We start from the raw sequence: 12,918 nt of genomic DNA on the forward strand, positions 1-12,918 counted from the left end.
GAAAAGGGAGATAGCCTGTACATAAACATCCTACCTTACTGTGTCATTTGAGTGAGTAATGTGTCATTTCAGTAAGGTTCTGGATGATGATTTAAGTAAGATTCCCATGTCAGAGAAATCTTGTGTCTCTCAGGAAAGGACCTGCCTTAGCATCTCTGCTTTTCTCAATCACTATTTGCAAGCATCCCCGAGGAGGCATGACCTTCATATAAACACAGAAATAGACATCCGAGCACCACAGCTGGGACCTTGCTCAAGTGTACATCCTATAGTTGGAGATCTGTGAGGTACACTCTCATTGCCGCCACATGTCCATGTCTGATAAGAGGTTTTCAGTCAATTATGTACTTGGATCATCTGGAAAATATTTACACTATCATAGTCAGAAAACACATTTTATATATCTTTCATTTAATCCAGACAGAAATACCAAAATCCCAATAGTAGTTCAGACACATCATATTACTTGAGAATAGATTGACTCCTGTAGGTCATGTGAGTTAGTGTTCTGAAGAATGACATTTGGCCTTCATCTCAGGATGATGGACTAAGGACTTAAACACACTGGGATTCACTTGTCATCAGTTTCAAAGGTAAATATCATGGAAAGGTCAACATGTCTGGAATAGATCATAGAGTCTAAATGTGAATATTGATTTTGAATGGGAGATGCAGTTTCTTATACAATTTATCAAAACTGTACCAAAGACAATTATTTACAAATTTTCTAAACAAATATGCTACCGATATAGACATACATTTGGTATTTATTTAAAATGCAAGTGTATCAACATTGATTATTAAACTTCACATGATTTTTAATGCCACATTTATATTCATTTTTAAGAATTCATGCATTTTAAAATGTAATTTCCATAAAAAGAGAAATTCAAAATTTATATTTGTATATATAGAGAAGAGAAGGGGCAAATGTTCCTAAAGTATTTTCATTAACTTCTTGAACAAGTTGATATTTTGCTAACTCTTAGAAAAATACTGTAAGTCATTTTCAATGTCTGGTATTATTGAAATTTAATATAGTAAATCCAAAATAAGAATAACATAAATATAAATATCTTGACTTTAAAAAGAACTAAATACCTTTGAATCAAGAAAATAATCTTGTTAGTTTTCCTATTAAAGTAAAAAAAAATCGATACTTTGCTGATGAATGTGAATTAATCTTGTAACAAATGACAATGCAAAAAATTTATACAATTTATATTTAAGCTTCCTGAAAGGCTTTATACTGAAAAATAAAAATAGAATAGATTTTATAAAGAATTAAAGAATAAACAGCCTACCTCCTGATACACAAAAGCAGAGAAAAACCATAATTTAACGACCAGGAATCCATTTTTATATACTTCAAAATGAAAACAATATTATCACAATGGCTTGAGTGAACAGTTCCAGTTAACTTTTCATTATTCAAGAAAATTAAAATTATCTTATATTGAGAAACATTGCCATTATTCTTATATAAACCGTATAAGTTTGGACTTTGGGATTTTGAGAAGAGTTTTATTCAATAAGGACAGTAGTTTAGGGGGAACTACTGGTCTTGATTTCAAAGAATGAGAAAGAAAGAGAAAGGTATTTGAAAACTATAAATATAAAATAAACCCTCATGCAGAGAGCATCACTTAATTGCTAAAGTTGTCTTCTATTTTAATTTAGATTTATTGTTCAATATGAGAACTGACTTTACCTGAAGATAACCTTTCCTGTCTTTTTATGGTACTACTAAAATCTTGCCTCAAAGATAATAGATTTTGCCTCCTTAACTATTGGAAGAGTGACTCTGACAATCCTTCATTTCAACTTTCATAGGCTTTCTCTGTATCCACATGGAATTGAATTCCTCCTTCACATTTTCAATATTCTGTATAGTTTGACATTGGCCTGCATAGCAGAGTGAAGCAAGTCTTCCAACAACAAAGGCCTCAAGTTCAAACAGTTATTTTGAATCCATTGTTTAGAATTTAAAACAAGTTTTTCCAAACAAAGAATTATTGCAGATTCCATTCTTTCATTGCATTCTATCTATGGGAAATTTTAGTTTGAGTACAACATACAACAGGGAGCATTACTTTTACTTTGTTAATAAATGCAAACATGTGTTAAGTCAAAATAGCATAATAAGAGTCTTAAGGTCCTAATCCTGGCTGTACCATTTATCGGCTGTCGACTGAATTTGGGCAAGACACCATAGCTTCCTGAGGAGAACTTCCCAAGGGATACAATGCTTACTTTATAAATGAGAGAAAGAACTTTGTAAAGTACCTGGTACAGAGAACATGCTTAAGAGTGTAGTTGTACTATTATTGTTTAATAACCTTATGCCATGTATTGGCCATCCAAGGATTTTATACACAGAAAGGGAAGAAACAATCTAATCGTCTGTCTTCTGGCTGCTCCCGGTGATGGGATAAAAAACTTTCTGCTTCTGTGATTGGAAGAATAACACACATTTACCATATTTTCCAAATAAGGGTGGTGGGAATAAATAATTGCCTAAAAGCAAATAAAGAGGTGAGAAAGAAAAAGTGGATGCAATCAAAAATATCAGGAGTTCATTTCTCTACCCTCATTGGTTAGCAAATCCTCACCAGTTTCTTGATTAAAAAAATTAATTCTAGGGAAATGTCACTTTAGTTGCAACGCGGGGAATGGATTTCTACTCAATTTGAATGTTAGTTTAAATAATATTGCCTTGAATGTATATGTGATGGTTAAAGCTATAGGATTCTCATGACCAAATATGGTTTATTATTCTTGATATCATCTTCTACTCATCTCCATAAATGAAATAACTCCTGCAACTATTGTCATATAGAGATATATTCCCACACCTTTGAGTCAAGTTCTTGATGTCCGGGATGAGCACAGACAAGATAAGAGCCCCTTACAGACTGGTTTGTGAAGCCTTTTTCTATCTCACTGATGCGATATTTTATTTGTCTTTTTACGAAAGTTCTCAATGTTCTGTAAGCTAAGATTTCTGTTTGGGGTAGAATGAAATAGATGAAACAGGAAGTTTATTTCCACTTAATTCATCCAGCATCTTTGTTCACTGATTTATTGAACAATTTTTTTTTGTCTAAGCACAATACTATGTACAGATTATAGAATGGAACAGTTAATAGGGAAGACATGGCCTCTCTAAAGTATACAATTCATAGGAGAAGACAGATATTGAAAGTATTTTCAAATAAAATAGAACGACTGCTATATTCAAATGGCATTAGTCCCTTTCCCCATCCTGTCAGGGAATATTTACTGAGCACATAACTGCATTGGGAATAATAATGCTGAACAAAATATTCATGGTTCCTAACCTCAGATATCTTATAATCTGTGTAGTAGACAGAAATTAATCAAATGATGGTAAGAATCAGATTATAATTACACAATGGTAAATGATACTGAAAAAGAAACATGGCTTTATGGGCACTTATAACAAAGTATACAGAAACAGTAATGGGGGATATCTGAGAAAGTATTCTTGGAAAAAGCAGTTGGGATGTGGATAAGTAATAATTGCACTTGTAGGTGAAGGAATATAGTGGGCTCAGGAATTGGAAGGAAACTGATTGCATAAAAATTCTAAATTGGAATGGAGGAAGACACATCCAAGAATTTAAAGAAGGCCAGTACTGCTGAGGAAAGGAGGATGAGGGTAACTTGTGCTGTAAGATGAGGCAGAATATAGGGAATACTGCATATTTGAGTTTTATCCCATGAGCACTGGAAAGCCACTGAAACATGGCAAGCAGGTAGTGGGCTGAGAAAGCTCAGACTGATGCTGATAGAAGTACCTGTGAACTTCAAAAAAGATGTCTGACCACTCTTTGAAAGTCAAACGGGAAAGGAGGCAAAGTAGCTGAATATGGACTAGTTAATAGAAAACTATAGGATTTTAAGCAAAGAACAATGACGGTTGGCCTAGAGTAGGACAGTGATGAAGAGAAATAGATGAGACCTAAAAGGAAAAATCTCCCAGACAAAGCAGTGTTAAGGTACAAACCTAAAGAAGTGACCTAAAAAATTAGCCAGGGGAAGATTATGCTAGGCAGAAACAGTAGCATACGTGAAGGCCCAGAGGGAGGAAAATTGTAGGATGTTCTAAGAATTCCAAGTCCAATACAGAGCATAGAAATCTGTATGAGAGAATGCTTGGTGGTGAGTGTGGAGACAGAAGTAGAGTCAGATTTTGGGGGTGTTTATGAGCCATATTAAAACATTGTTCGTTATCACAGAGAAATTTGAGGACACTGAAGAAATTATGTCTAATTTTAATTCATTGCACCATGCTAATAGTGTGTTTTCTTCAGCAAAAGTGGCAGAACAGATAGAATAGTAAAATATCTTATGCAAATATTTAAAGAGAGAAATGTCACACTGTGAATGATGATACAAAAACAGTAGCATTTTTGAATGTTTTCAAAATGTTGCCATACATTATTTCTAATTTTATAACATTTACATCTCAAATTTTTAAAAAGTAATTCCAGGATTAAGAGGTTTTATGTGATTATTTTGTTTATTTTCATTTCTCAGTGTATCAAGTAGGTATTGTACAAAAAAGAGGAAAAAATCAAATTTCCAATTAGATATAGTACATAGTTGAATCAGTTTTGGGGTAATGGACATTTAAAATCTTTAGCTAATGGATTCTAAATAATAAATTACCATATATATGAGGAAATTTTGTTTGTCAAAATAACCTCTCAGGCTTTTAAAACTTTTTCAAAATTTAATAACTAACAGTGCAGTAGGGATAAAGGAACTAGGTAGGGGATATCCAGCTATAACTTTTTCCAGTTTTATTAGCATATTATTGGCATATAACATCGTATCATTTAAACTGCACAACATAATAATTTGATATATGTATACATTACAAAATGATTACTACAGTAAGTTTAGTTAACATCCATCACCTCATACAGTTACAATTTTTTCTTGTGATGAGAACTTTTAATATCTACTCTCTTTCTTAAAAAGTTCTAGCAGAATTTGGGTGTCTGTTTTTATTATGCTATTGTGAGGTAGTACATTCATTCAACTGTTAAAAGTAAAATTGAATTGAAATATTAAACTCTCTACCTGAGTATCTTTTTCTCTTCTTTCATGTTATATGTATGACTGCATTAATGTATTTCAAGATTGCATGATGGTTTCTCATCTTCATATGCTATTTCATACCTAAAAGCAGAGTCTAATCAGTAGAAAATAACACAGAAAAGCATTAAAGAACCTGTTTCAAAAGTTTGCTGTTATGCTCTTCAAAAAGCCCAAATGTACAAATTCATCTATAAAGGAGAAAAGAACCAATATTCTTTAGATAAATAAGCCAAAATACAAAACTATTTTCTTAGAGATAATTGCTAAGTACATAAATACCTACATCATACCCTATTTTTAGTCAGCAATTCAATCAGCCAGAAATGAATATGCTTGGTCTAGTCACTTCATCAAACCGTGCAGCTGCCTGGTCCCACCTACAGTTACTTTGTAGGTACTTGAGGAACATAAAATATAAACAGTGCACGGCATGTTTACTACCGATCTTTTAACCGGCGATCTGGTATTAATGTATTTACTACATTTGACTATAACTGTTTACACAACTGTCTGGTTTGCTTGTGAGGCTGTCACCTCCATGAGTGCACAGTTCACTTCCCCTGTCCTTCCTTTGTAGCTGTATTGCCTAGTGGATGTCGCACGTGGCGTATGTTCAATAAATATTTATTGAATGAATATGTAGACCTCTGTGCACAAATCATTGGACTTTAGTGATTTTGTTGTTGTTTTTAAGTTTCAAAACGAGCCTATACCAGTCCCACTCCAGAGTAGTTGTTTTTAATGAAACCCCCAAAAGGTCTATGAATTTAAAGCTGTAAAAATAGCAAAAAAAGAAAAATATTATGTCCATTTCAGATGCAAAATTGATGTAGGATTGAGAACTAAAAAGGGAAAATCAGAATGCATAAGACATAATCTACAGTATTAGCCAAGAGGGATACTAGTAAGTATTCCAGTTTTGTTTTTGTTGTTGCCACTGTCTCTTAGACAACCTTGTATACCGTTTTAGGATTTAAGCTAAACTACCAGAAGTATAGCTTACAAAATAATGTATTAATAATGGTTATAATATATGCTAGGCATAAGGAAGGTTTTTTTGTACCCATTATGTCTTTTGGTAACTCAACAATCTTTTGATATAATTAATGTTCCCATTTTACAGATAAAGAAATAAGATCAGGGGAACTAAGAATGTTTCCAAGGTCACATACCTAATACATATGAGAGACAGAATTCAAACTCAGATTTATTAGAATCAGAGAAAAGTGTTCTTAGCTTGATTCTAGTCTGTTGAAAGGACATCCAGTGCTGTAGGCAGGCATAAGGACTAAAGCTTGCTGAGTACAGTAAGGATAAAAATTTAAAAAAAAAAAAAAGAGAGAGAGAGAGAAAGGCAGCAGGGAGAAAGTCCCTTACTCCTCCAAAATATGGTTTTCTTCGAACAAGTGCTATCTGATTCACCTGGAGAACATTTGCAAATGATATTCTGGGTCTGACCCTGTGGACCTACTAAATCAGAATCTTTAAGCATGATCCAAATGTCTGACAACTTTAATAAGTTATTCAGCTAATTCTTACGGTTTTAAAGTTTTAGAGCCAATGACTAAGAGAGATTAGGTAAACTCCATTAATTTGAACAGTAAATCAAACAAACACCCTAGATTGCACATTTGGCTCTCAAATTGTTTTCTGAACTTGAGAAAGTGTTTACCACTCAGGGCTTCAGTTTTCTGGTCTTCCTGATGAAGACACATCATGGATGTGACTGGAAACAAAACTCTTTACAAGAGTAAGCACACTTCAGAAAAGAGGTGAAAAACAGTGTCTAAACATTTGGTCTTAATAATTTTCTTATCTACAATCCATCCTAAGAATTCTAGGAAAGCTAGCATCTCCTTCCTGAATCATATCTTTTTAAAACTTTTTCTCAGTTAAATATGTAAAATTAGATCACCCTGATGCAATTACTCCAAGGTTACAAATAATAGTTCAAGTGTTTTTTTTTTTCCTTCCCATTTTCGTTAAATTCCCTTATAGTAGATATAAAAACAGTTCCTTAATTGGTACTGATTTGCAAATATATTGAATTCAAACATGTCAAAATAAATTAATTTGTCTCTCAGTAGAAATAAAGCAATAGAGCCAGACTGGGTCCCAGTGAAGTTTTATAGCATCTATTTACAAACACTTTTATATCCTAAACTGCAAAGCATTTAAAATAATTAGAAGCTTTATGCAACACATTTCATTGTTACTTCTTGAAACCAACAATAAAAGTAACTTTTGAGTTGTAGAATAATTGTTTCATCTATATTTATACTGTGAAAACTGAGTCTAATATTTGGAAGCTGTAAATTCTGTTATTTTAGTGTTACCATTATTCAGATGACTCAGATATGTTAAGATATTTAATTGAGATAGATTTATTGTTGTCTATAGTTTCCAAAAAAATCCATTTGAAATGTTAAACAAATATCTATGAATTGGTTTATACATCCATAGAAAAATTATGTTGTGTGTATTTTGCATATAAATTATGTAGCAGTTAACTTTTCTAGGTCACACTTTATCTGCAAAAAATTATTTCTAGACATCAGGTTTGTTGTTATTTTGATCAATTTTCTTCTTAATAAAATGCACCCATCTGTAGTACATTTATACAATATAATAAGATTCAGCAATATAGTGTCAAACCACAAAATGATATGGGGGAAGTTTAAGTACATATTGCTAAGGAAAGAGTCAGCCCCAAAAGACTACATACTGTAGGATTCCAACTATATGACATTCGGGAAAAGGCAAAATTTTACAGACTATAGAAAGATCAGTGGTTCCCAGATATAAGGAAGGTGGGGGTGAAGGAGGGTGAGTATGTGAGGAACAGGAGATTTTCAGTCACTGAAACTATTCTGTATGATACTCTAATGGTGGATGTATGACATTATACATCTGTGTGAACCCGCAGAACCGCACAACTCAAAGAATGAAGCCTCGTGTAAACTATGGCCAAAGTGTTGCCTTTGGGGGATGAATAGGAGCCAGTTCTGCCAACAGGAATATTTCAGGACATGTGGCATTCAACCCAATTCAGGTCAAGCTTCCTGAGAGAGCCTTTAGTGAAGACCCTTCTGGAAGGCATTCTTAAAAATGTGAAATCATCAGTCTTTCCAGTGTTCAAGATCCATATCTGTTAAAAATATAACCATTACCTTTAGAATCCTCTTAGCAGTCCTTTTCTAGAGAATGGAAATTGTTGGTCTTTTGACTCTTAAGCTTCATAAGTAGAACTATATATTTTACCATCAAGCCCTATGTGTTTCAAGTGTCTATTACTGTAAGAGGGCTTTTTCTCAATTATACTGGCAATAAATTTAAGTTTAGAAAGTAGAATTATTGAATTTCAGATACCAAACAACTGTTAGTTTGTTAGTTGTTGAAAAGCTAAATTGGAAGAGTGTTAATGAAACATTGCTTATTATAAAATGGATGAATTCTGATTACAAATATATGAATTGATAGCAAGAGGAAAGATTTGCTTAAAAAAAAGCACCTTCTGAGGATTCTTTTGGCTATAATTCTTTGCTTATGAAATTAATTAAAGGATTTTGATTGCACTCAACAGAAAGAAGAGGTGGAATGATAAATCACATTATATCAGACTCAGAATGGTAGAACTGGAAAATACCTTATAGTTTAACTCTAAAAATCATAAACTGTCAGCCCATAGATCAAACCAAGATGATGCTTTAAAAAATAAATTTCTGTTGGATGTCAAAATGTTAAAGTTCATAGAATTTACATAAAAATTTGATTTTTTTCCATTTTAAAGTCACACTGGACTTGCATTATTGCATACTGATTGTCCTTATTAAATAGAGTACATAGCATCCAATTTCCTTCTTCTGCCTCTTTCCCTATTAATTTATGCCCAGCCCATTTTATTCAATTTTGTTGTCCTTTTACCCTCAGCTGACTCTGATTTTATGGCTACTGATTTACACCAAGTCGTTCATTTTATATTCAAGTTATAATGTGACCCCAAAGAGAATGTGTAATTTGCCCCAACCGTGTAACTGGTACTTTCTAGGGTATAAAACAAAAATAAAATGGGCCCAGCCTGGCAATAAATAGAAAAGAGTTGAAATTTTGTAATCTAATGCTAATTATCATGGAGGTTCATTTAATTCTAGCCAGGAGAAAATTGCATTTTTATAGTATGTTTTGATTCTGGTAAAAAGAAGTGTGTTGGAACAATTAAGAAAAAGGTTAATGAGGAGCTATTTTTGTCAAGAAGTAAATCTATTTTGAACATTTACTAAGAAACAGAGTGTTCAGTTCTTTTACTGGTGAGCGTATAATTTAAATTTCTTCTTAAATTATGCCAGTTACTTTTTCAGGTATTAATAACTTTCATCTTGATTGTTAAAATATGCACAAAATACTTTATTTTTAAAGTTTGAAGTGAAAGATGGCATTTTTATTATGTTAAAGGTGAAGGCATATTAGCTGCAGATTTCACATTTCTATACTTTATAAGGATCAATAATTATGGAAGTATAAAATTTAGCTCTTATCTCACATAGTAACAAGATAGTTAAGTAAACAATTTAAGCAACATCTACTTCCACAAAAAGAAATTCAGTTTTGAAAATTATTCCAGAGTATGACTAACATTTGTTTTCTTGTATCAAACTTAAGTTGTATGTAACTTGATATGTCATAAGTTAACAATTCTTTGCTCTTTTATCCATGTGCCAGTTATCCATTGCAGCATAACAAATGAATTAAACATACATAATGAGTTAAACACAACATAATGAGTTAAAACAACACACTTATCCTCTTGAAGTTTCTGAAGCTCAGAAATTTATTAGCTGTGCCCTGTTTCATAGTCTCACACAAGTTTTAATCAAGATGTTGGCGAGAGCTAGAATCTCCTCTGAGGCTTGACAGAGAAGGGAACAATTCTAACCTCATGTGGTTGGTGGTAGGACTCAGTTCCTTGTAGGATGTTGGACTGAGGACCTCAGTTACTTGCTGACTAGTGGTCAGACCTCACCTTTAGTCTCTGGCCATGTGGACCATTCTACATGGCCACTTGCTTCACTAAGTCCTGCAAGGGAGACAGAGCAAGAATGCAGTTATAGTTATAATCTTACATCACAGAATCACTGAGGTGGTATCACTTCTTCTTTGCTGTATTCTATCCATAAGGAGCAAGTCACAGTCTTCCCCTCATGCAAGAAGAGAGGAATACACAAAGGTAGGAAAACCAGGATGGGAGGTTATTAAGGACCATACTGTTAACAGAGCTCTCTAATTTTAACCCTTTCCAGGTTGAATGATTTCATAATCACCAAGGTCAGCCACTAGGCAATGTGACAAATAACAATTAGTCTTAATGTCTGTTTATTATCTAAAATATCATACAAAAATTTATCTATCCACAATCAAAGCAGTCCATCAAAACCATCCTTAATGTCACTTTTGTAAAGGCCTCCTTTTTTGTTGTAGACTTACTATCATTTTAGGGTCAAGTTTACTGAAGGCATCCGTATTTCACTAAACTGACAATATGACTATGTCTAGGTTAATTCCTTGCAAAATATAATTGTATTATATCAGATATCTTTCTTTAGATGTGTCTACTTAAGCATATGTATCTTTTTCTTATCTAAACATTTTTTAATTGGTTGGGACTCTTGATTGGAAGTGAAAGAAATCTTCAGGAGAAATAAAAGAAAATTTGTTGTTTAATTAAATAAAATGAGTTTACATAGCTTCAAGTATAGCAGCATTTTGATTATTAGACAAACTGTAGAGGATATATTTTTCACCTTTAGTTATTTCATATGTGTTGATATCGTTATTAACAAGAACATGGGGACAAACATTAAAATTGTAGCCAAAAAACCTCTGATTTTTTTTGTTGTTGTTACAGTAACATTTGGCAAGACTTGCATTGTTTTTGCATGAGACATTTACCACATAGGAGCATAGAGTAAAGAGGGCAAAATGCCCTCATTGGCCAAAGCTGGGTAATGTGTCTGTTCATATCCCCTGAGGATTGGGTCAGCCCTAACTCAAATGTGTTAGACTGAGAATGAAGGTGGTGCGGTAGTCCAAAGCAACATCTGGATGCTATTAACAAAAGAAGATACTATTAGCAAAAGAAGGCAGAAAACATGCAGAGAAGTAAAATTAAATAAACAAATAAATAACTTCTTTATAATTTTTATTAAAAAAGTATACAGATTAGTTCTTATTCTTTATCAAGAAACAGTTATTGACCATACAATGAAGCTGGTGACCAGCATTAGGTGCTAAAGCATCTCTATGTAAGACAGATCACTTTACATTTAGGTAATTTTAGTCTGTCAAGTATATGGAATAGAGTAGCAAAGAATATAGCATTTTGGACATGATGTTTGTGAAGGACGGTATGTAATTAATTTTTCAGAATTTATTTGTAGCTCAGGATTTGTTATATAGGGCTTAAATGAAGGCACAATATAATTGCACAATGTAATCTAGATTAGAACAGCTGAGGAGATGAAGGTAAAAATGAGGGATGATATTAAAAGATTAAGTATTGAAAGATAAAAGGGCAAGTAGCAATAGGATTTGTCTTATCAATTCAAGAAAAGACCCTAAAGCTTATAGAAATCAGATGAGTTAGCTAGATTGACTGGATTATAAAAATATTTGGAGATGCTATAACTTTATATTTAATAATTTTCTAAATCTATCAGAGCTAGATAAGCAACTGTGAATTATGAATGAGATTATTCGCGTTAATTTTTGAATATAAAATTGTAATAGCCTAGTTGCAGTGACCAACATTATAAAATAAAATGGAGATTTTGAGAGTGAGATAATTTGTTGAAAATATATTTTTAAAATTAAGTAGCTATCCTAGTACTGGGGGCATAATATGGTTACAGTTAAGCAAAATAAATGAATGCAAAAGAAATTAATTTTGTTATGCCATCCATTCAAATATTTTTAGTACAGTTAGAGCTTTATTGTAGAGCAAGGATAAGGTCTAGACTAGAACGAGACCTCTGGAAGTCATTTGCTTAACTATGCTAATATCCCCAACATAAAAGCAACATTTTACTTTAACAACTTAAGGGAGCAAATTATATCAATCTATTGTATTCTGTCCAGAAGTTGTTTCAGAGACAAGGGAAACAAATTTTATGCAATATTTGGCAGATAACAAAGTAGTAGCTTATAGGTAACAAGACATTCTTAACCAAGAGCGCATGCATAATTCTGAATATAGTTTGTTAGGGCTGGAGTCTGAATGTGGTACTCTGTTGAAAAGTTCAAAAATAGTATTATTCAAATAGACACACACACACAGCTAACATATTCTCTTATTAAATTCAAAGCTCCATCATGGCAAAGTGGATAATAAAAATAAATTATATTCTCTACACCCACAGACCTCCTCCAGTAAGTGAACTTGCACCCAGAGGGACTATGGTTGGTGTAATTTCTGCTGCAGCCGTCAATCAGAGTATCGTGTACTCCATTGTTTCAGGAAATGAAGAGGGTGAGTAGGTGTTTAGTCTCTGTTTTCACCATAAAACAATGAACTTAAATTGGGAATTAATTTCATATTTAGTTACTGTTTACTCTATTTTTCTGTAAAATGTGTCTGACTTAAATGCAATTTGGTAACTGTATGCTGCATCTGATTAAAAATTCAATTATATTAACAAAATTCTGTTTTTCTTCTAGGAAGTACTAAATATCCAATTCTGAAAGCTTTCCCCTCCCCTTGATTTAGGGACTTTTTAATGGCATTTATTCAAATTA

At 32.8% G+C, this 12,918-nt stretch overlaps 1 protein-coding gene across 1 annotated transcript in view; it reads left to right on the plus strand.

Annotated features, from left to right (window-relative positions):
• Nucleotides 1–12,918, plus strand: part of PCDH15 (protocadherin related 15) — a 1,333,392-nt gene that overhangs the window by 1,221,059 nt on the left and 99,415 nt on the right. The window contains exon 28 of the mRNA XM_064488173.1: nt 12,543–12,652. Within this exon, the coding sequence (XP_064344243.1) occupies nt 12,543–12,652 (110 nt within the window). The remainder of the gene's footprint in view (nt 1–12,542; nt 12,653–12,918) is intronic.

The sequence above is a fragment of the Camelus dromedarius genome, chromosome 8 (assembly GCF_036321535.1).
Source record: "Camelus dromedarius isolate mCamDro1 chromosome 8, mCamDro1.pat, whole genome shotgun sequence".
NCBI lineage: Eukaryota > Metazoa > Chordata > Mammalia > Artiodactyla > Camelidae > Camelus > Camelus dromedarius.